At 42.9% G+C, this 22,544-nt stretch overlaps 1 protein-coding gene across 2 annotated transcripts in view; it reads left to right on the top strand.

Annotated features, from left to right (window-relative positions):
• Window positions 1–407: 407 nt before the first annotated feature.
• KLF7 (KLF transcription factor 7) overlaps window positions 408–22,544 on the top strand; it is a 67,215-nt gene continuing 45,078 nt past the window's right edge. The window contains exon 1 of one of the 2 annotated variants that reach the window (XM_074966888.1): window positions 408–933. In XM_074966888.1, coding sequence (XP_074822989.1) covers window positions 832–933 — 102 coding nt within the window. In that variant the 5' untranslated portion in view covers window positions 408–831. The remainder of the gene's footprint in view (window positions 934–22,544) is intronic. The other variant, XM_074966887.1, reaches the window with a different exon arrangement.

Raw genomic sequence — 22,544 nt, 5'->3', positions numbered from 1 at the left:
CTCCGCCACCCCCTCTCCGGTCCCCGGGCAGGCGCGCGCAGCCGTGCGCCCCTTATATAGCCCTCTAAAAATAGCTCGCCTTACACTGCCTTGTAAGGCAGCGGGGAGATCAACCCCCATCCAATCCGCGTGGCCCTTCCGTGCCAGGCTCCGCCTCCGGCCCCTTCTCTTTGGCCCTCATTGGGCTTCAGTGACTTCATGGGCTCCCCCCACCACCCCCTCTTCGCCTTACATGGTCACGCGTTGTCTTAATGGACAGCTTCCTTCAAGAGCTGACGGCTGCGCGGAGAAAAGATGGGAGGGGAGGGGGACGAAGAGAAGGGGGGGGCTCTGAGCTTGCAGGATTGAGGGGGGGGATTGGCTTTGAAAGGGGGGGGGACAATGGGGGCTGAGAAAAAAAGCGATCGCGAGAAAAAAAAATGCAACCTCCCAAAAATAAAGAGCAAAGATTGCATTGAGCAGCGAGCAGCAATGCAGAAATAGATGGCAGTTTCGTGTCAGGGAGTTTGCATTCCCCCTTCCTGGTCCAAGAAGTGGAGTGATTAGACCCCTGGAAGGGACTTGCATTTACTACAAGTGGAAGAGTACCCCCGCTTTTGCTGGCTGCTGTTTGCACTGTACATATTGGGTGCATCTAGCCATTCTCACTGGGGTTTTTTTTTTTCCTCCCCTCTCTTTCCTGAATTGATTTTTTTTTTACAGTGTGACAGAAACAAAACAAAACAAAAAAAGGGACATTGGATCTATTGTTGTTTTTTATGATCACAAACAAAACCCCACCACAAACAAACAAACACAAAACAAAACAAAAGGGTTTTGCTCAGCAGCAGCATGGATGTGTTGGCTAGTTATAGTATATTCCAGGAACTACAGCTTGTCCACGACACCGGCTACTTCTCAGCTTTGCCATCCTTGGAGGAAAACTGGCAGCAGGTGAACCATTTAAATTACTCCTGTAAATCTTTTAAGTGCAGACAGTCGGTGCGTCGAGGCTGCATTTCTGATTTTATTTTATTTTTCTTTAATACTTAATTTGGAGGTTTTTTCCTGTGCGGGGCTAACACCTTAATTTTTTTTTTTTTTTGCAATTAGAGACAGAGCCGTCCATTCAAAGCTGTCTGCATTCAATCATATAAACACACCAGGCAGTATCTCAGATCCGGTGAAATTCTTTGGGTTTTGTTTTTTATGATTATTTGTAAAGCTTAGTGATTTTTTTTTTTTGTTCTTTGCTCACTTGTTCCAGCCAGTGTTGACAACTGGCAGCTGGTGGAAGCTGAATAGATCATTCTTTTTTTCAGGTAATTAGTATGTGTCAATAAAAATCCTACCTTAATTTAGAGATGCGCTGGGGGTGGAAATGGTATCAATAGCAAAATACAGTCAGTGAAATCTGCAGTAAGAAAGATGACTTCTTTTTGAATTGTTCTGGACAGATGAAACTTGTTTTTGTATCTTAAACTGGCTTAAGACAATAACACTTCAGGCTGGTTTCAGCCACCAGGGTGCATTGAGACACTATAGGGTTAATATGCAGAAGGAACTGGAGTACTTCTGAAGGTGGCAATCTGGTATTATGGATACATTAAAAGTGATGGGTGACATGTCTAAATAATATCAAGGGGAAGAGTAGTTTGTAGAGAAATGGGCAAGATGTGTAAAAGTCATGACCAGCCCAAATGCAAACCGACCCTAAATAACTATCCACTGGGATACTGGAGGAAAAAACAGGGGACTCCTCATTGTAGCAGGAGAAGAGCTAAGCTACTGTATTGCTTGATGTGATTACAGGTTAGTCAGATTGTCAACATTCTGTAAATTAGTGTCTCTTAAAAAAATCGACAAGTCTATATGAATGGTCAGGTGTGGGCAGAATGGCATGTGGCGCTAATGTAACTTACATACCCCACGACAGAAGCAGGTTAAGACTAATGAGGGCTGGATTTCATTTTGCATTGATCCAGTGCAATATTTGCCAGCACAAGGCTAGTGTGTGTTAGTTCTCTAGTAAGTGGGCGGTAGGATTTTTTGTTTTTGTTTCTGGGTGGATGATAGGACTCCAGGACAATCTGTGGCACTGCTACCTACTTGGCTGTGCTTGGATACTTGGGAGATTTACCTAGTAAAATTATTTTGGCTTCAGCTTTCTTTTATGAAAGGCTTACTGGCAGCCACAGGGCAAACATTTTCAGATTTCATTCGCAACTGGACAGTCCAACTTTTCTTAATACTCCAAAGGGGGAAACACTTTTTTGTTATTAATATTCAGTCTGCACCTCAGTGATGGTCACATCTGGTTTCCTTTAGACTTTTAACATGCTAAATTAAACTGAAGCGGTTAATATGATTTCATTTTAGAATCCCCATTTAATTCTGCATTGTCCTTGCTGTTGAATCAGTTGCATATTAATAACAGTCTAGACAGTTCAATGTGAGATAATCTGTTGACATAGCCAGCATGCCTAAGGCAGATACTGTATGTGATACTTTGTCTACTGCTGCCTGACTTCATACAAGAAAGGGAAGCGTTTCACTTTCTGCAATAGTGTATCAAAGCAATCCTCTTGTGAGAGCTACATTTTAAAGGAACACCATCACTTAAAAAATCTAGCCAATTTTTAGGAAAGGAGCTAAAACCTTTTTCACGTGCTACCTCTTCCCCTCAGTCCCCTGGCCAATTCTTGTTGTTTTATAGTACATCCTATTTTTATAATGTTTTTCCTCCCCTGTTGCTGTGTGAAGTCTCCACGCAAGCAACTGGGGGAAACCTGGCTGACACAGGGAACAGTGAAACTGAGTGGTGCACAAGGTGTAAAAATGTACAAAGTAAACCAACTGAAAAAGGGAGGTGTTTTTTCTTCCTAATCTCTTTCAGGGGTAATCTCTTTCAGTCATAATCTTAGGTTAAAAAGCTTGTGTGTGTGTGTGTGTGTGTTTTCCATTTGTTTCCCTTTAAAAGTGGTAATCTGGAGACCTTGCTTTTGGGAGACAGCTAACTAGTAAAGTCTGTCTTTTCCTCTCGTCTTCCTGGGCAGTAATCCATTCCATGGAGCCCCCCAAGAATGTAAAGTAGCAGCCTTAATTTTAAATGAAAGCTCTTGAATTGATCATTCTAACATCTTCAAATGAAAACCCAGTGTGATATAAATACTATAGTAACGATCCAGAATATTACCTCTTCCACCAGCAGTGCAGCAGTGTTTTGGAAGATTATTCTAGTATCGTTTAAGAGGGCAACAGTATGGTGTGAGGGTGAAGAGCAAGATTCTTTATCACATCGTCAGCAAAAGTTGTTTCTTGTTTAACATTCTTATAACACTCGTGGTAGAGAGGTTAGTGGGTGCCAGTTTAAAAACTCCTTGTGAGTGATATCTCCTTCTATACTATTAAGACACATCTGGGCTGTTGATAGTGTTACCCTAAAGCTACCTGAAATTGTTGACACAACCTTCTTCCTTTTGTCCCTAGTTTGGCCTAGTGTTTTGTGGCTGCTTGATGAAGTGTATAGTAGGGACAGTTGCATGCAACTGCTAGTGTTTCCGATTATGAAATGTGCATCACTAATTGCAGTGACGGCTCAGGCTGGTTGCTAAACACTTGCATGCACTCAACTGATCTCCCCTCCTCCTCCCCCGCAACAGAAGTGAGAGGAAGTTTCATATCTGTGCTTCTCTTAATTAGTGTTGGAAGTTAAAATAGGACAGTCATTAGACAGCCCAACCTGTAAGTGCAAAGTGAACAGATTTTTGGTAGGAGGCGATTAAAAATGTATTTATATGTGTGGATTTCAAGGGGGGGAGAAGATAGCTTGAACTGTAAACATGGGAAGCCTTGTGTGTTTGAAATTTAAGATGGAATCTGAAGGTACTGTGCGTTTAGGTTATTTTCATGTACATTTTTATGTGGGGGTGTAATCTTTGGTACCTAATTCTTGTTAACTAATGTTGCAGTTCCTTAAGGCCTGATCTTTTGGTCAGGCAAAACTCCCCTCAGATCAATGGGAATTTTGCCTGAGCAAGGAATGCAGGATCTGGACCACCAGTTACCATGATATTGCTATTGCACCGACAATAGATGTGGTAGGGGCTCAGAATGTTTAAAAATCAGGCCCAGGGTGTCTTTCAACTGCCTGGTAGCTCAGACGGATTCTGTAAATAGCCCGCTAGTGTGTCGCTGTGGCTCTCATTTGAACCCTCTTCCTTGGTATCCATTCCTATGACTTAGGAGCCTGTTCAGAGGGGGAAGCCTGAGCCAGCATGAATCTGCCCTGCCTGTCCTATGCTGTAAAGAACGCTGGGTTCACGTGCACTGTTATGGTGAGGTATTCACCAGCTGTGGCACTCTTGGAATATCGAATGAGAGCTGTAGAGGGTGTGAAAAGTGTGTTTCAAACAATAAAAGGCCAGGAGGTGCCTTTGATCCACAGCATGTTACCCCCAGTGGAGGGAAGGGGTTCGGAAGGATCTGCCTGATCCTGTGAAGACAAAGGACTAGGTGAGCTGTGTGCAGAGGGGATCATCCACTAGCAGATGTGCACCTCCATAGGAAGGAGGCATCCGCTGCCCCATGACAACCACCCCTTCCTTCTTTGGGCCTTAGGAAGAACTTCCCAGGGCGCAGGATCCACTAGTGGGGAAAGAGTCAGGGAACAGCCTGGGGCTGCATTCCTTTTTCTACAAGGCCCCCATCCCCTTAAAGGAGCACCCCAAGGGATAGCCTCTGGCGTTGGAAGACTTTGGTAATGCGACTAAAGTGGACCCCTGCTGTCAGAGATGGGGAGCCTGGAGGATGGGCTGAGGCACAGGGTCTCCATGCTTATGGCCTCACGCTTCCAGGAGAATTCTGCAATTAGCAGAGTTTGGGTGTCAAGCCCTTCCCATTCTCCCAGGTTTTGTCAGGGGTGGGGTCATAGATCCTGTTGGCCAGGAGGACTGGAAACAGGATCTCTTCTTCTGATAAAAAGAAATATGGTTCCAAACATAGGGGCTGATGCTTATACTCTGATTTGAATTCCTTCTCTCTGGGATGATTCATTAGTTCTTAGATGAATTAAGTTTTGGTTCCTCTTACACTAGAACAGGAAGAAAGGATGAGTTGAGACATAGGACTGGGACTCAAGAGATCTGGGGGGAGGGTTGGCTCTGCTGTAGACACCCTTCGTCTGTCCCCCAGTGTGTCCTTGAGCAAATCTTTGTGCCAATGTTTCCCTCTCTGTTAAATGAGTGATGATAATACTTAATAATACTCACTGGGGCATTGTGAGGCTAAATAGTTTAATACCAGGAAAGTGCTTTGAGATCCTTGTGCTGTGTAAGTGCAGTATTTTATTATGATGTGACTAATCTAGCAGAACTCTGTTAGTTGTTGATTCTGATTTATATTTGGCAGATGGGGTCAGTTTCAGGCCTGAAGGAAAAACTTCCACTGCTACTGGAAAGGAATAAATTACATTGTAGAATGTTCCTACCTCCCCACTGTCCTCATTGTTCTAGTTTAATGGCCACTACGTAAACTAAACCATCTCTTCTAATATTGCTATTTCATCTTGGTTCCAGTCACAGTGAAACACATTTCTAAGTGCTTATAGTACATCAGGCCTCCTGAGGATAACTTGCAGAAATGGTTGACTTCCAAGAACAGCCATATGTGTGATGCAATGTATTTGGACTGTGAGCCATGTTCAATACCGGTATACAGGCTCACTGTCTGCTAAATGAACTGAAAACAGGATCCTATAAACCCCCCTCCCCCCTTCCCCCCCCCCGCCGCAAAAAAAAATACAAAAAATCAAATCAGCAAACTGGAGCCACTGTTCATATCATTTTCTGCGTCCCTTAGTTACAGAAAACATTGTTTTATGTTATTACTTCTTGGCATTTATAATTGCTGGTATAAATGTGTAGAGACACAAAGGAGACCTGCAAACCCCATAAAAAGGGTAAAATAGCTGATTTAATGTGTGACTTGGGTGTGATCTTCACATTGGGTAAATGTATTTCTTTTAATAGTGTAAGTACTAAATAAGAAAATATTTTCTATTATTTAGTATAGTTAAAAAGATACAATTACAAAATGCATATTTTTTTTAAAGTGGAAGCTCATGGTCATGAAATCAAATGAGTATTTGTGCTTTTAAAAAAAATAATATGGAAACTATATATACATATATATACACGTACACACATACGCATACACACACACACACACATATATATAAGGAGTACTTGTGGCACCGTAGAGACTAACAAATTTATTTGAGCATAAGCTTTCGTGAGCTACAGCCCACTTCATCGGATGCATGCAGTGGAAAATACAGTGGGGAGATTTTATATATGAAGAGAACATGAAACAGTGGGTGTTACCATAGACACTTTAACAAGAGTGATCAGGTAAGGTGAGCTATTACCAGCAGGAGAGAAAAAAAACTCCAACGAGAGACTGCTGGATTGGAATTAATTTGCAAACTGGACACCATTACATTAGGCTTGAATAAAGACTGGGAGTGGATGTGTCATTACACAAAGTAAAACTATTTCCCCATGTTTGTTTCCCCGCGCACTGTTCCTCACACGTTCTTGTCAACTGCTGGAAATGGCCCACCTTGATTATCACTACAAAAGGTTTTTTTTCTCTCCTGCTGGTAATAGCTCACCTTACCTGATCACTCTCTTTACAGTGTGTACGGTAACACCCATTGTTTCATGTTCTCTGTGTATATAAAATCTCCCCACTGTATTTTCCACTGCATGCATCTGATGAAGTGAGCTGTAGCTCACGAAAGCTTATGCTCAAATAAATTTGTTAGTCTCTAAGGTGCCACAAGTCCTCCTTTTGTTTTTGCGGATACATACTAACACGGCTGCTACTCTGAAACACATATATATATGTAACCTATTGTAATATGAGATTGTGTATATATACATACCCATCTCTTTCCCTCACTCTCAATACACACACGCGCACATACACAATAAACACAGACTACAAAGAGGTACTAGCATTTTGAAATGGCAGCAGATTATCAGTTCCATGCAGTTATAGCTTCACATTTTGGCTTTTCAGGCTGGAGGTGAATTGTCTTTAATATTTTTCTGTATGTTGTTGAATCCTTTGAGGCCTTATTACATGGTTCTCCATTGAGGGGAACCCTATTCTCTATTAGCACATATTTCACAGGGACATGGGGAGGAAGCAGCTTCCATTTAAATCTGTAACTATATAAAGTTATTTTTAATTCTTTGATATAGAGAAGAAGGCAGCTTGTTCATCTTCTCAGGAGAGTACAGCATTGGGGTTCAGTAAATTAAGTGACAGAGTAGAAGATACAGATTTTATTCCAGGTTAAGCCTGTCGCACTTGGACAGTTGGCCCTCACCCACAAAGGGGGTAATTCAAAGCCAATTGGAGTCCATGAGAGTTTTTCCATGGACTGCAATGGACACTGGATCAGGACCATAAAGCCAAACCAAACAGGTGATAATGGAGCTTTGTAAGAATGGTGGTGCTCTCACTCTCTCTCTCTCCTTAACACACACCGTCCCCCCGGTACTTACAGGTGCCTTATGACTATCATCCTATGCTACAGCTTCTTCTGTAAACCCGCAAAACGTACCCACTCCATCCTTTCTAATAGGAGTGGGCAGGCACGGCCTGGGAACAACGAGCGTCATTTCTGTGATTTCTACCCCCTGCCTTGAAACTTAAAGTGCTCCCAGAAAGTGTCCATTTCCTAAGCCTCCATTAGTGTCTGCTAATGATATCAGCCGTCATCTTGGTTAGAATGAGTGTGTATTTGGGGTCAGGACTAAGGAGTTCAGTTGGCCCAGTAACTAAAATCTGTTGAGGAAAGAGCTCCTTCTCTCCCCCACCCTCCCCTGATTTTGACTTAGTTGAAGAATACGTGTGTTTAACCCAAATGTTTTGTAAAGGCGCGCTATGCCCTTGACCCTACAGTGTTGAAGTTAACTGCCTTTCTGTCGTGGGCTTAATTTTTTATATATTCTTTGCACACTGAGATTCTCAGATAATTACATGATTCCACGAGCTGGAGCTTTAAGAAAACACACCACGTGTTCTGAGACTCAGTGAAGTTACCCAAGTTGGCAACATGGCAAGAGACAGGTTGTAAGCCCTTGGGGCAGTGCCTACAACCTACGGAAGAGGGAGTGGCAGCAGATCAGGCCCTATGTAGACTATCAGCCATTATATGCCCAACATTAGCTTGTAAGGAAGGATGGTCCAGTGGTGAGTGTGAGAGCCTGTGTGAGGCCTATGTTCAATTTCTGCTCCACCACAGCCTTTCTGTGTGACCTTCGGCAAGTCACTTAATCTCTCTGTGCCTCAGTTCCCCATCTGTACAGTGGGGATAACAGCACTGCCCTAGCGCCCAGGGGCGTTGTGAGGATAAAGACTGGGAGGTGCACAGACACTGCAGTGATGCAGACCTGAGATAGCTAGCTCCTTCTGAGACGTACTACACTATATTTCCGGTGTTTAATTTTCTATGTTCGTTGGACTGATATCTGCTGAAACTGTGGGACAGCTCCCCGTCTCTAATAGCTCTCAACAGTGCTCACAATCTTGCCTCTGGTTAAAAAATTGTTCTTACGTGTAAACTTAATACCGCACCTCCACTGCCCCACCTCCCAGAATTTATGTAATTAGTCTATGACATCTTAGAGGAAACAGCAGGTAGAATAACTTGACATAAATTTTGCAGAGAGGTTGAGCTATAAAGGAAGGTGGTGAGTAGGAAACTTATGTCAGACCCCGAAAAAAACCAATCTATTGATCTTTCAACATGCTGTGGTATTTAAAGTTTTTGATTGGGATGGGTGCTTACTTTCCCCCTTTCTGTAAATCTAAGGTACCCCCTTCTAATCCAGAATGGTTCCACACCTCGACACTCTTGTATGTAATTGTCTGTGCACTGCATATATTGCTTAGAGAGAGCCATAAGGGCACATATGGCATTCTCTAAAACATGCAAAAAGATAAAGGATGTAATTTTCAAAAGCGCTTAAGTCACCGAGGCTCCTAAGTCTCATTGAAAGTCAACAGTAATTAAGCACCTTTAAAAATTAGGACTTTGGGTAAATACGTAAATCACCCAAGTCACAGATTCCAAGGCCAGACGGGAGCACTGTGATCACCTACTCTGCCCTCCTGTCTAACACACGCCACAGAACTTCCCTGAAATAATTCCTGTTTGAACCAGAGCTTCTCTCTTAGAAAAACATCCAATCCTGATTTAGAAATTCCATGCCTTGAAGAGTTTAAAGCTCCGGACCCGCAGCTGAATCGCCAAAGCTCTGGGCAGCCTTGGATCCAACTGCAGAACAGGGGCCTAAAAATCATTAAAAAAGGATACACAGGGGAACAGTTCTGACAGAAACCTGAATTGAAGAGTAGTGGCAGAGCATAGAAGGGCCTTGTGGACAAAATGGATTTTCAGGAGGGATGTGAAGGAAAAGGATATTGGCACACAGAAAATTGTTCCAAGATGTTCCAATAACTATCCGGATTTATAAATTCTTCTCTTATGTACAAGTATCCCAAGGTCAGCGTCAGAGGGGCAATGCCATCAAGTCTGTTTGGCCACAAATTTAGACTTAGCAAATAAATATAGCTCTTACAAAGCCTACTATCAATAGAAATATTCCCATGGGAAGCAGCCTTTTAAAGAAAAACAAAACAAAACAAAGAACCCAGCCCAGCTGCTGTTTTTGCAGGGCCAATGCGGCAGTGTTCCAGCCATGTTAACTGAAAGTGAAAGTGACTACGGATGAAAGTGAAAGTGCCTTGGCTGGTTTTTGATTGCCCTGCTGGGAGAAATGAACCGAGCATGACAAGTAAATTAGATTTTCAAAAATGCTTCCGCTTCTAATAAGCTAATGCGCTGTTAGCAGTTTGGTTTTAATAATGTGACATTTAAATGGACAATGCCCCTTTCCATGTGCAAGCAACCACGTGGAGCCCTGCTCTTTTGGGCTCCCCAGCCTTTCCAGGTTCTGCAGGCCACTGACCGTTCCTCACCCCCATGCTAGATCACCAGGAATCAACTCCCCATCCGATTTTCTGCTGCTAGTGGGAATGAAGAGGGAGGCTGCTGATTGTCTCACTTGACTCCCTACCTCTTTTCCTGGAGGCTTGGGCCCAGTTGTCTGTTGCCCTGCAAAGTGTAAGGCTTGGCTCTGCGTGAGGCTTGCACTTTCGTGCCAGTTCCTTCTTGTCCCTAATTTAGGAACCTGCTGTCCCTGAATGGTTTGAAGTTACTTAGAACCTTCATGCTGGTTCTCTTTCAACCGTGCAGCGGGAGATGAAAAGCTCCCGGTTTTCGTTCTTCTCCTGCAACTGCACAGTTGTTTTACCAATGCATTGGCCAAAGCACAGCTGGCCCTACAAGGCTTTAATTCAGCCACTGAACTGGTTAAAACTTGTTTGTAACGATATATTGCCTTCCGTGTCAGGCTGGAAAACACACACTGCTCTGCAAAACCATCCCCCTCAACTACAGCTACTAAGAGCTGCCATGTGAGTAAGGAAGTATGAAAAAGGGTGGTTGGGGGTGAGGGAAGGAAGATATGGAAAGCATCAAATCAGAAACTGCTTTGTCTCTGACACGTTACCAGTGGAGAGGCTGCCTTCACTGTCTAATGGAATTCCTACGTAGTGCTTGTTTGGTGAAACCTTTTGCATTGTTGTGTGGATTGGATGGGTAGAAAGGTGTGCTGTGAATGGCTTTTGTTCTCTTTTTTTTGTGCATTTGAAAACAAGTAATTGGGGAAGCAAAGTGCAGTGGTCAGAATGAATAAGATTGCTTCAGGGTATATAAAAACTGAGCAAGACTGGTTACACCACTGTCCCTGCCTAGGGCTTAGAGGAGATTAATACCAGTTTAGAGAACTCTATACCTTGCTACTCTTACCAGAAACTTACCTCCCACTCCAATATTGTATCACGTGTCAGGGCCCCCCAAAGTCATGAGATTAAAAATGGGAGGTTCTTCTGCTTCGGAGCCCTTTGTGTGTAACTAGGTCATGTTTGCAGGCTTTTCTGCACAGCCATGAAAGCTAGAATTGTATTAGTTTCTTAGAAACATGAAAGCTGATATTCTCACATAACCCCATACCTCTAAGAGCTGGCACTTCAAGAGAAATATCATATATTGTGAGATGGGCAATAAAATTGCCGGAGTTGGCAATACTGCATGTCTGCGCAGTATGAGAGCAATGGAGCTGCGACGCAACTTAGAGGTTGCCTGTGTCTCGGGTTGCGGGGGTGGGGTGAGAGGTGGATGGGTATGGGGTCAGTGTGACAGTGATTTAGGTGCCGACTGAAATAGCTTATAAAAGCCCTTTTAACGGCTTCTGTGGCTGGGAGCTTTGGGATAAGTGGATGTCACATGGTTCTGTATAAACTAAATCTAAAGCGGAATCTACCTAGTTTCCTATGAAAAAATATGGCATATGGGAAAGTCCTATAGAATAGGAAGTGATAAGCTTCCTATAGGTTCTCTTTAAACCACGCGGTTGAATTTAAGTGCCATATTCTTTCTCTAGAAGTTTTGTTTTAAAAAGGTGATTACTCCGTAGGCTTTTCGAGTCATATCTAGAGAACCCTTCAGGTTTCACCTCTGTGTGGTTCTACAGGATCTTTCCATACAGAGTCAGTCTCTTAGCCTAGGTACTGATCCCGCACAGTTAAAAGTTAATGGGAGCTTTGCTATTGGCCTCAGTGAATGTATGATCAGCCCTTTAGGTCCCAGGTCAGTAAAACACTTAAACATTTGCTTAACTCTACTGACTTCAGTGGGAGTTAAAGCATGTGCCTCAGTGCTTTCCTGAATAGAGATGTTTCCCTGAATTGGAGCTCTAGGAATTATGATACTTCCAGGTGAAAGAATTCTGTCCACACAGAGCCATGTGAGGAGGCTATGCTAATTGCCTCAAATTCAGTTTGGGCTATTCTACAGCAATTCTTTCTGGTCCTTCTTTGGCTAGGATGACATTCTCTATGTTCAGTCAGCCCTGGTTTTCCACTTTCACGAGACGGCTTTATGGTCTCAAAGAGTGACTCCTGTATTGATTTTTCTTGAATGATAGCAGATAGGTTTTAGGGTACCCTGATTAAATATTCTGTGTTAGATGTGCTGGCTTGCAGTAGGTGTTTCTGTTTTGTTTTTATATCTGATATAAGCCACAAGTGTTTTGAGAAAGAGCAGAGAAATCAAAATGCCAAGATGAATTCTGATGTGAGGAGTTCGCCACTCCAAATATATAGTTTCTAGGTTACTGAAGGTAAGGCAAAGGGTGCTTACTGATCTACATAAAGTGGTATTTGAAATATTTTTTTCCTAATACTGGCCAATGAAGAAGGGTATTACAAATGCCTTTTTCTTTTTAAAGAAAAGAATTTGGTGGGGGAGGATGATGGGAAGACGGGCTGAGGTTTTCATCTTGAAACACCTCAACGGTCCGTTGTTTTTATAAAGGGCTGAACCACCCACCCACTTTCTGAAAGTGGGAGCCATTTTTAAGTAGTCTCCAGTTGGGTATTGACAAAAATCACTAATGTCTTTGGAAAACCACAGCCATAATATTTAGGAGCTGACTGAGTGTGGAAAGCCCACTGCAGCATTAGACACAGAAATTATCAAGAACTTCATTGCAAAATGTTGCTACCTGAGCTTTTTGTCCAGTCAGCTTCAGCCTTGATTTGCAGGGATCCTCAACTCAAATTCCATTTACCTTTTCAGCTAATCTGTATCTTCTCTTGAATCAAATTTAGAGTGTAAATCTGGCTAGTTACACAGGTGGGACCATTAAACTGAATGCATATTCGTCTTTACACTTGGCTTTTGACTGCAGCGGCCCAAGGTGCAGGCCGAATGCCATGAAGCTAAATTATCCATTGAGTTACCTCACGTCCCTACTGTAATTGTGTAAACTATTCTACTGTGCTTTAGCAGGAGAGTACATCTTGTAGTAAAACTCCATTTTTTGCTATTCTTAAAAGTATATGCTTAGTTTTGAGACCATATCCTTCTTTAATGTCCACTGCCACCATTGGGACATTTCATCTTAGTGTCTTGAACACTGCTTTCAAGAGTGAATAGGACGTTGTCATTTAGAGACCCTCAACTTTGGGACACTCTCTCTTGCTGACTGTCCATCTTCAATGGTGAGCTCTGCCCCAGTTGCACATCCTCTTTCGTTCATTCAGGTTTTTGCCACTACATAGTTGTTACAGTTTGTTCAACATTTTAGGCCAGAAGAAACTTTAATAAAGGGTGGCACATTTTCATCTCTTTTCCCCTTCTATATATTTGAGGGGAAGTAGTCTCACGCAGTCAAGAGACCTTGGACTGGTCAGTTATGTATCATTCCCCCCCCCCCCACATAAAATGAGAATATTAATACCTACTCTGCATTGGGGTTTTGTCTGTATGACTCAGTCAGATCCTAAGCTAAGAGCTTGTCTACATGGACTAGATGGGTGTGACTTCTAAAGTGCACCAACATGCTAGCTGGCCCATGTAGACCATGCTCATTGCTGCCCCACATAGACAAGCCCTGATCGATTTCTGTGGCTCTACATCAATTTCCATGGACCTAGGCTGATTTACATTAGGCCAGATCCTCACCTAATGTCTGTCAAGTCATTTGAGACCTCTCTGCAGAAGGTTCTATAGAAAAGCAAAGTATAATTCACAGCAACTAGGTGCATTCATTCTACACACTATACAAGACACTGAGTAAATAAAAATGGGGCAAAAATAATATGCCCATTTTAATGATTGTTTATAAAGAATATAGAAGTTCCTGGTCTTCCATAAGTATTATTTCCAGTGGCATTTTGGGAGGAAATAGAGAATGAGAGAATAACTTAATGTTGTCCATTGACCTTTAAGTCACATCTGACTGTTTTGGCTTATTTCTAGTGAGTATGGCCTTAGGAATTCTGCAATCATCATCCGCAGCCTTTTAGGTAACAAATAATGGGAAGAAATATATACAAGCGAGGAATTTTCTTTCCAGGAAAAAGTGGTAGCTCGTGAACTTCCCTCTGTAAAACAAATAGTGTAGTATGTTTTTCTTCCTGTGACGAAAATATGGGGGGAAAGGGGTCACATACACACAGCATAACCATGTCCTTCTCCCACGTTGGAAGGGTGGGGAGTTATCTGAGGTGTACATTGCGTCACTTTTGAAAGGGATACATTTTTGTGCAATCAAAACCAAACCCCAAAGTGCAGAACTTGTTTCTTCTCTCTCCCTAAGCCCTTCTAATTGGTGCTTCCTTTCTCTACAGTCATCACCCAGCTCCTTCCCCAGCTGGGTTTCAACTTTATTTAAACCTGGCCCACTGTCCAGATGCAGCCAGGTAGCATAACAAGGCCCACCTTAACCCTTTCCTTGCCTGTGTGGGGTACACACCTCATCATGGGCCTTACTGCAATTCTCTGGCAGGATGTGCAGGATAGTAGGTGACTCAGGCCCACTTGGAGGCACCTCTGCACTCTGCGAGTGTGGTGCAAAGGGGCCTTGGTGTAAATGAGAATCAGGATTTGGATTTATTCCAGGGTGGATAAAAATCAATGATTTAAAAAAAAAAATCAAAAATCGGATTTTTTTAAATTTAAATCGGGATTTTTTTGATTTTGATAAAATGCATCAGCAGTCATCCCTCCATAATGCCAACTATAACCAACTTCAGAGCTAAGGGTGAACCATTCAAGAAATATACGTTTGCTGCTGATATTTTAAAGAAAGTCACACCAGTGAACTGGTGGAAGTCACTTAGGCACTTAGATTCAGAGACTGTTGAAGTGGTAATCTCACTTTTAACAGCAGAAGCTTCTTGTGCCGGTGTAAAAAGAATATTTTCTTACTTTGGACTAATTCATTCCAAACTGAGAAATCGTCTGGGACCTGAAAAAGCAGGAAAGCTTGTTTTTCTTTTCCAGATTATGAACAAACAGGAAAAAGAAGATGAAGACGACTGAGTTAGCTGCAGAAGGCAATATTTTAAGTTTCTCATGTTGACCTGGCTGACAGTTGATTTAAATTTTTTTTTTTAATATTTCCATGGGAAACATTTAACTATTTTAGTTAAAAACAATTTTAACAAAAACAAACCTGATTTTAAAAAACTTGAATGTTTAAATTCAAAAATTCCTATGCTTGTTTTGTTAAAATATGTTTGCTGTTGAAGAAAAAAATCCAGAATACAATGCTGTTGTTTTAATTAAATAAAACAATTTAAATGCCTGTCTGGTGATGTTCTCCTCCTAATACAGCATGGCAAGAAAATCCTCCAAATATTAATGATTAACCTGTTGAATTGGAGATAGTTCACCTCCTAATGACTTCATAAATATCTGCTTCAATTACCTTTGGTAAATGAATTAACCAAACAATCATTCATTTTCTGATATCGCTGTAAAACTAATCTGAAAAGTTTTCAAAATAAATCACTTTAAAAATGTATAGTGTGTATCTATCTCCGAGTTGTGAAGAATCTGTATTAAGGTTATAACAACCAACAAGAATGCACTTTTACATAGAAATCCATGATTAAATTGAGTCTTCCTGACTAGTGATTTAAATCATGATTTAAATCAAATCCACCCTGATTTATTCTCAGAAGATATAGGGGATGGTGGGTGTGCGCACGTGCGTGTCCACACCCAATGTTTCATTTATAAAATCAGTGTCAAGAGAGTACATTGTATAAAGCATCTGAAGTGGATCTAGAAGAAAACCTTTTAAGGAAAGCCCATGTTTATATCCAATGGGTTTCGGATTAAATCCTAATTCTTTAAAGTCAATAGGGAGTCTTGCCATTGATCACAGTGGGCTTTGGTTCAGGCCTGAGGGCCTCTTCTGCCGATGGTTAGAGTTTGGCCCAGACGATGAATAAGTATCTGGAATAGGCGAGGGTTCAGCACTGGCTGATTCTGAAGGCAAATGAGCCGGGAGCATGCAATGTGAAGGCCATACTGTCCACTGCCTTTAGCCAAAACTAGTGAACACGTACCCACCCGTAGGTCATGTGTGTCAGGGCTGCAGGATTGGGCCCATAAACAGTGGTGCACATGTATAATTTTTTATTCAGATCACAGAAATTGAGCTGGAAAATCCCTGTTACAATCATCTAGTCTTCCTGCCAATGTGCCATTCCTTGCTGTACACAGACAATACTTCATCCGATCTAATAGACCTCATTGTTACAGGCTGAATATCAGAAAAGACTACTTCCCTTTCCTAAATTGAATCAAATTTCTCCTATTTATATTTCCTTTTACGTCTCTAAAGAATTCCACTGCCTCCTTGCAGTTCAGACCGTTCAAATCTTTATAGACTTATGTCTCCATTCTATTAGCTGTTGCTATACATAAATTAGCTCTCTCAGAGACCATCTTCTTGTTAAAGGAGTGTGCAGTTCTTAGCACCATTGGGACCCTGATCCCTGACTGGTGACTCTAGTAGCTATTGCAATACAAAGAATAAAGTGTCCCCCCAGCTTCCTAATAATTCCTGTTGCACTTCTCTGGGCACCCTGCAATTTGCCTATATACCTGGCTTGTATTAAGGGTCACAGAAGTGAATGTAATATTTCCAGGTGACGTAGTACTAGAAATGGCTCCTGCTCCATAATGTGTGTATGAGAATGCATCCCAAAAATTAAACGGACCTTTTTATTGCCATCTCCCATTGTAATCTCACATCTTTTCGGGTTTTAGGTCTCTTTCAGCATTACTACTGATTGGCTCTCTCCTTCCCCTTGAATATGCGTGGCTCAGATTCGCCGAGTCTCCTAGATGTATTAGTCTGCATTGTTCATAACTGAATCTCACCTACTTATTTTCTGCTCATATCTCTGCTCACTCCGTGGATCCCTTTCTATAATCCCTTCACAGGCATCATTTAAAGACAACGCTTGCTTTTAAAATTTTTCTCTGCTCTCTTTGTTTTCAAAGAGAGCTTTATATTAGCTTCCTTTGGTTTTTAATTTGCGTGGAGCATTAGACACTCATGTGTTCTCCGTTTGTTTGTTGTTTGTTTTAAATTTAGGGATGTGGACTAAAGTAACTGATCTTTTTTTTTAAATGTCAATTGCTTTCGCCCCCCCCTTAAGACAGAAATGATCATGAGGAGGGCAAAGTCACATCTAGTACAGATGATATCACTTGTAACGTCCTTGCAAGTAGCCAGTTCTGAATGCTGACCACTGATAGCAGATAGTGGACAATCTCAGGGCCTAAAAATGTGACTTGTGTCTGGTTGACAGTCACAGTGAGTAGAGGAGCAGGGTTCCTGGTGCTAGAATTTTTGTTCCTCCCATACCAACATCAGCAAGTTGACACTGGACGTACCCCACTGCTTTGCATGTTTCTGCTTGGCCTTTTTGACAGGTGCAATAATGCGTGTGTGTGTATATATATAACTAGACCATTGAGTAGGATACCTGAATCTCCGTGCCAGGATTGAGCGGATCTGCCTTCTTACTTTATCTAGAGGGTGGAGGTGGGGTGCAGTTTTTAATTCTGCTACAGTGCCCTCCTAGCTGACCAGAGAGCAGAGGAGAGATGCCAGTAAAAAGGTGGTAGCTGATGGCCGGGATTGCCAGAAAATCCAGACCCGGGAGCTGAGGATGTTGTATGATCTTTGCCTGAATATTAAACCTCCAGAGTCCTAGACCACTAAAGCCCCGAGAAAGCATTGGGCAACTGTTGTTTCCGAGAGTGCTGCTCCTGCATGGACTACTAAAGGCTCCCTGCATGGCACTGCTAAGCCTAAAATACGGTAAAATGCAAACAGAATACAATAAAGACTCTGTTTCAAGCTAGCGCTTTGGATGTCATTGCTGGGCAGGCATTATGGACCTGATCCAGAGGCTGCTGAAGTCAGTGGAAATCTTGGGCTTTGGATCAGGCCTGACAGAGATGGGACTAATCCTGATCCAGCGGCCCTAAGGAAACATCTGAGTTTGCCAACAGCATAAAGTGCCAGATGTTTTGAGCTTTGAGCCACTCTTTGTTGAGGCTGGCTACTAACTGCAGGCAGTAGAATCTCCTGCCACACTAGTCTGTCTGTTTCTCTCGAGGAATTTGGGCTGGTTGCTATGGGGGCTTGCAAAAGATCTTCCCTGTTTTTAGGAAGATGTAGTACCAGTCTATCCTGTGTGAGGTGCAACCAGATAACACAGGGGTTGGCATCTTAGGCTTGTGACAAAGCAGCAGGACCTCACTGAATAATTAGTGCACACCTTTGGCTAGATCAGTGGAGCGATGCAGATTTACATTAGCTAAGAATCTGGCCATATCTAATTTGGACACACAAACTGTGGTCTATCCCCTCTTCTCAGCAAAGCTTTGAGAGCAAGTCCTCTATTCTAGGGAGATCTCAAGGATACTGGTATATCGGGAAGTATTATCAGAATCAAAGCTAAAGTACAGCTGGCAAAGTACATCCTGTGACGGATTATCCTTTTGGGTTTGTTTTGTTTGCATTCCCCTACTAACCTGCAAACTGCAGCCCTCTTCAGTGGGTCTCCTGCTGATGAGGGAAAATTAATGCAGGTCTAATGTGAAATACTTATACTTGAGATGTTAATTTAACAGAAAGCTCTTTCAGGGAATGATCTTGTAATCATGCAGAGCATCTACATTGGATTTTTATCTGTGCCAGGCACAGGGATTCTGTGAATACAATTCGTGAAAGACACGCCATGTGTAGGAATTACCTAACAGTCAAAGCTACCGTTCCTATAGACCAGGACCATCGTGCAAACAATAATGCAAAATGATTTTGTTAGCACTAAGGATGCCAAACAAGTGGCTTAAACACAGAGGGAGCGTGTGTCATCCTCATAACTGATTGGCATGACTGCCCTGGTCCACATACTGGGTGTTTCTTACTATTTAACTACTGACTGGGAGAGATGAAGACCCAAGGAGATGCTATAGGTCCAATAATCCGGCCAGTCAGTAACTACTGTACTAAGAAAGGCCAGATCCAAAGGTAAAATGCAAAGAACATAATTGTGGTTGAAAGTTAAGATGCACGTTGGCCTGGATGCATAGCTCAGTTTACAGCAGTTAAAGACCTGTAGCAAAGCAGAATTTCATCATCGCTGATCCATTAGATTTATGGTTTGGTTCAAGAATGCAAAGCAATGAAATCATGTGATCGCCTCATGTGACAATCTGGTACCCGCTTACCACAGAGAGCACACAGGGGTGCTGGAACAGTTTTTATAGGCAGGGTGCTAAGAGCCATTGAACCAAAGTGGAAACCCTGTGTAAAACGGAAACCACTTCAAGCCAGGGGATGCGGCAGCACCTGTAGTTCCAGCACCTATGCCTTTTACCCTGTAATCTTGCAAATCAAGCTTGGCTGGAATGCTCTTGCTGTCAGTTCTGGAATCAAATTTTCCAGGACCAGTGACAGCTGTCTCAGTAGAGATCCCCTTCCCCCACTGAACACGCTTTTGGAAATGGCTCCTCCAGTGCCCAGGTTTGACCGCATTCAGATGCCAAGCATTCTTGTCTAATCTAGAGATCATGCTTAGCATTCGCATCATGTTTTTCATTCACTGATCTCAAAGCATTGGGCAAGCTTCATTATGCCCATTTTACAGGTGGGGACACTGGGGCAAGTCATGAACCTCTATGTCCTGTTGTCACACAGTGAGTCAGTGATACAGCTGGGAATAGATCACAGTCTCCTGACTCCCAGTTGTAATTAAATTATTTTTGTAATGGTCATTCTTGGCAATTTGGTTCCTGAAGCGTGGGCTAGCGGCTGAAATTGTGGCTGCAGTTTTGGCAGTAGGTTATGGGCCAGATCCCCAGGCAGCAGAAATCAACATAGCTTCATTGACTTCAATGGAGCTCTGCTGATTCACACCAGCTAAGGATCCAGCCCTAATTTATAAACTGTGGGCAGCTTCATATAATTGGTTTAATTTTTGTCTGTCTAGACATTTCTGAAGCCCCCATCGCTGGAGTAACCATGTCCCAGCAGTTGCATGAGAGTACCATGTGGGTCTGGTGAAAGGTGCTTAATGAACGTGTTGCATAGAGGCAGGGCTAGGCATGTATGTGTGCACACACTAGCTAGACTTTTTACTTTCTCGTTTGGGTTTTGAAAGTCTTCTCTGGGGAGGGGTCTCCGGTAAGAACCAGTTCCCTATAGGAGGCATCCCCTATAGGAATATCACAGCCCCCTTGTAGTTTTTATCCAAGTTAGTCTGAAGCAAGGAGGGCTGGTGCATAGCTAGCGATTTCTGACATCTGGCGTGAGGCCTCCTTCCAGCAGCAGATGAAATACTTCCCTGGTTTTGTCTTTAAGGCTCTTCAGACCTTGCTGATCTGATAATTTACCATGACCCTGACCCCTACCTTCACTCCACCAGCGGTCCCACTACTCACCACCCACCAGTCAGCTTCCTCCTACACTGACCCTTGTGTCTAGGGGGAGGCACAAGAGGAGGGCAATTCCCTGGTATAATCTGTACAGCCACTTCCTTATCCTCCTTTAGAGACTTGCCAGGGCCCTGAAGCCTACAAAACCTTTATGTCTACTGCTGATTATGAGGGATTGTCTCTGTTCCCGTGCCATATTCTTACTAATTTCTCCATTCCTCTCCCTACCTGCAGTTATGAAGTGTAAAAACAACAACAAGATATGTAACTTACAAAGCTATGCCGTTTTTCCAACATATTCATTTGCTTGTATGATGTCACCATCAGCTGTTTTGTGTCTTTTAGGCTGTAAGCCCTTTCGGACAGGGCCTGTCGTTTATCTTTGTGCAGTGCCCACCACAATCCAGGTTGGCACTATTTGAGCGCTACCGTAATATGTTTACTGCTAATAATAATCCCCGTTGCATTTGACCCAAGCCCTCCAGAATAATGGGAGTTGTTGCCAACTGTCATGATCTTATTGTGAGTCCAGTGATATTTGGTATGTCGTAAAGCCTCAGCTCCTGGAATCATGTGATTCCTCAAGACTCTCAGTCTTACTTTTTGTAGTTGTGGAGGAAATGTGTAAGTTCTTAGCTGTCATGGTTGCAAAAAAACAAACCCACCACTTAAAAACATGGTCCCCCAAGCCTCAGAAGGCAAATTAAAAAAACCCACAATGTTATTATTTACAGTGTTGTGATAGCCGTGTTGGTCCCCACATACGCAGAGAGAACCTGCCTCAATACAGGAAAAAAACCTCAGACTGCACACCCCTAGTTGCCACCCCCCCAGAACCCATACAGGGTATCATTAAACATTTACAACCAATATTCAATGGGGGCCACATCCTGAAAGATATCTTTCCCTCTCCGGCTTTAAAACAACCCCCCCACCCATTCATGCTCAGAGGCAAGCTCCCCACTGACCAAGACGCACCACGTCAAAGCAGCACCAGCCAGAGCCATAACATGCAAAACCTGCAGACATATCTTCACCATTACAATGATCAATACCCTCTCCTCAGCCCACCTTTCAATGTTCCGGGGTCCTAAACCTGCCTGTCATAGATGGTGTACCTCATCCAATGCTCTAAATGCCCAAACAACAACTATGCGAGTGACGGACAATCACTACACACAGAATAATAAAAAGACAAGAACACCACGTCACCCATGGGTAAACACTTTTCACAAAGCAGTCACTCTGTATCTGACCTCTCAGCCCTTGTCCTCAAAGGAAACCTGCAAACCACAGAGGGATAGCTCAGTGGTTTGAGTATTGGCCTGCGAAACCCGGGGTTGCGAGTTCAATCCCTGAGGGGGCCATTTAGGGATCTGGGGCAAAAAAAAATTGGGGATTGTGCCTGCTTTGAGCAGCGGGTTGGACTAGATGATCTCCTGAGGTCCCTTCCAACTCTGATAGTCTATGATTCTGGTGCACCTTCAGGTATGAGCCTGGGCACTTAAATTCATAATTTTGCTTGACATTCAAAACCAGGGACTCAAAGACACTGGATTTATGGCTTATTACACCAATATGTATGCCACTAATCTCCCCCCTGCCCCCACTTTTTTTGTCCTACAGCTGCAGAAGTGTTAACTGCCCATTCCACCTTGAATGGTCTTTTGCAACGTATTAACGCCTTATGCTAAATAGTCTGTTCCACCTTATATTTAGCTGTGAGACACTGATTAAAATCGTAGAATCATAGGACTGGAAGGGACCTTGAGAGGTTGTCTAGTCCAGACCCCTGCACTCATGGCAGAACTAAGTATTATCTAGACCATCCCTGACATGACTACATTTCCCAGACCTGAAGAGTTCTGTGTAGCTCAAAAGCTTGTCTCTTCCCCCAACAGAAGTTGGTCCAATACAAGATATTACCTCTCCCAGCTTGTCTCTCCGACAACAATATAATTTTTAAAGCCCTGGTGATTTTTAAGCCAGCGTTGTGATATTTGGTGGACCTGACTCAAGATTTTGGAGCCCTTGGAGCTTAGCAGTATTGGCAAAATTCAGCTCTCCCAAAAAGGAGCTTGCGTATGGAGGAGGGGAGGGAAATGTCATT

This window comes from Natator depressus, chromosome 11 (assembly GCF_965152275.1).
Source record: "Natator depressus isolate rNatDep1 chromosome 11, rNatDep2.hap1, whole genome shotgun sequence".
Classification (NCBI taxonomy): Eukaryota; Metazoa; Chordata; order Testudines; family Cheloniidae; genus Natator; species Natator depressus.
Note: the sequence above shows the minus strand (reverse complement) of the source record. Positions and strands in the feature narration are given on the sequence as shown.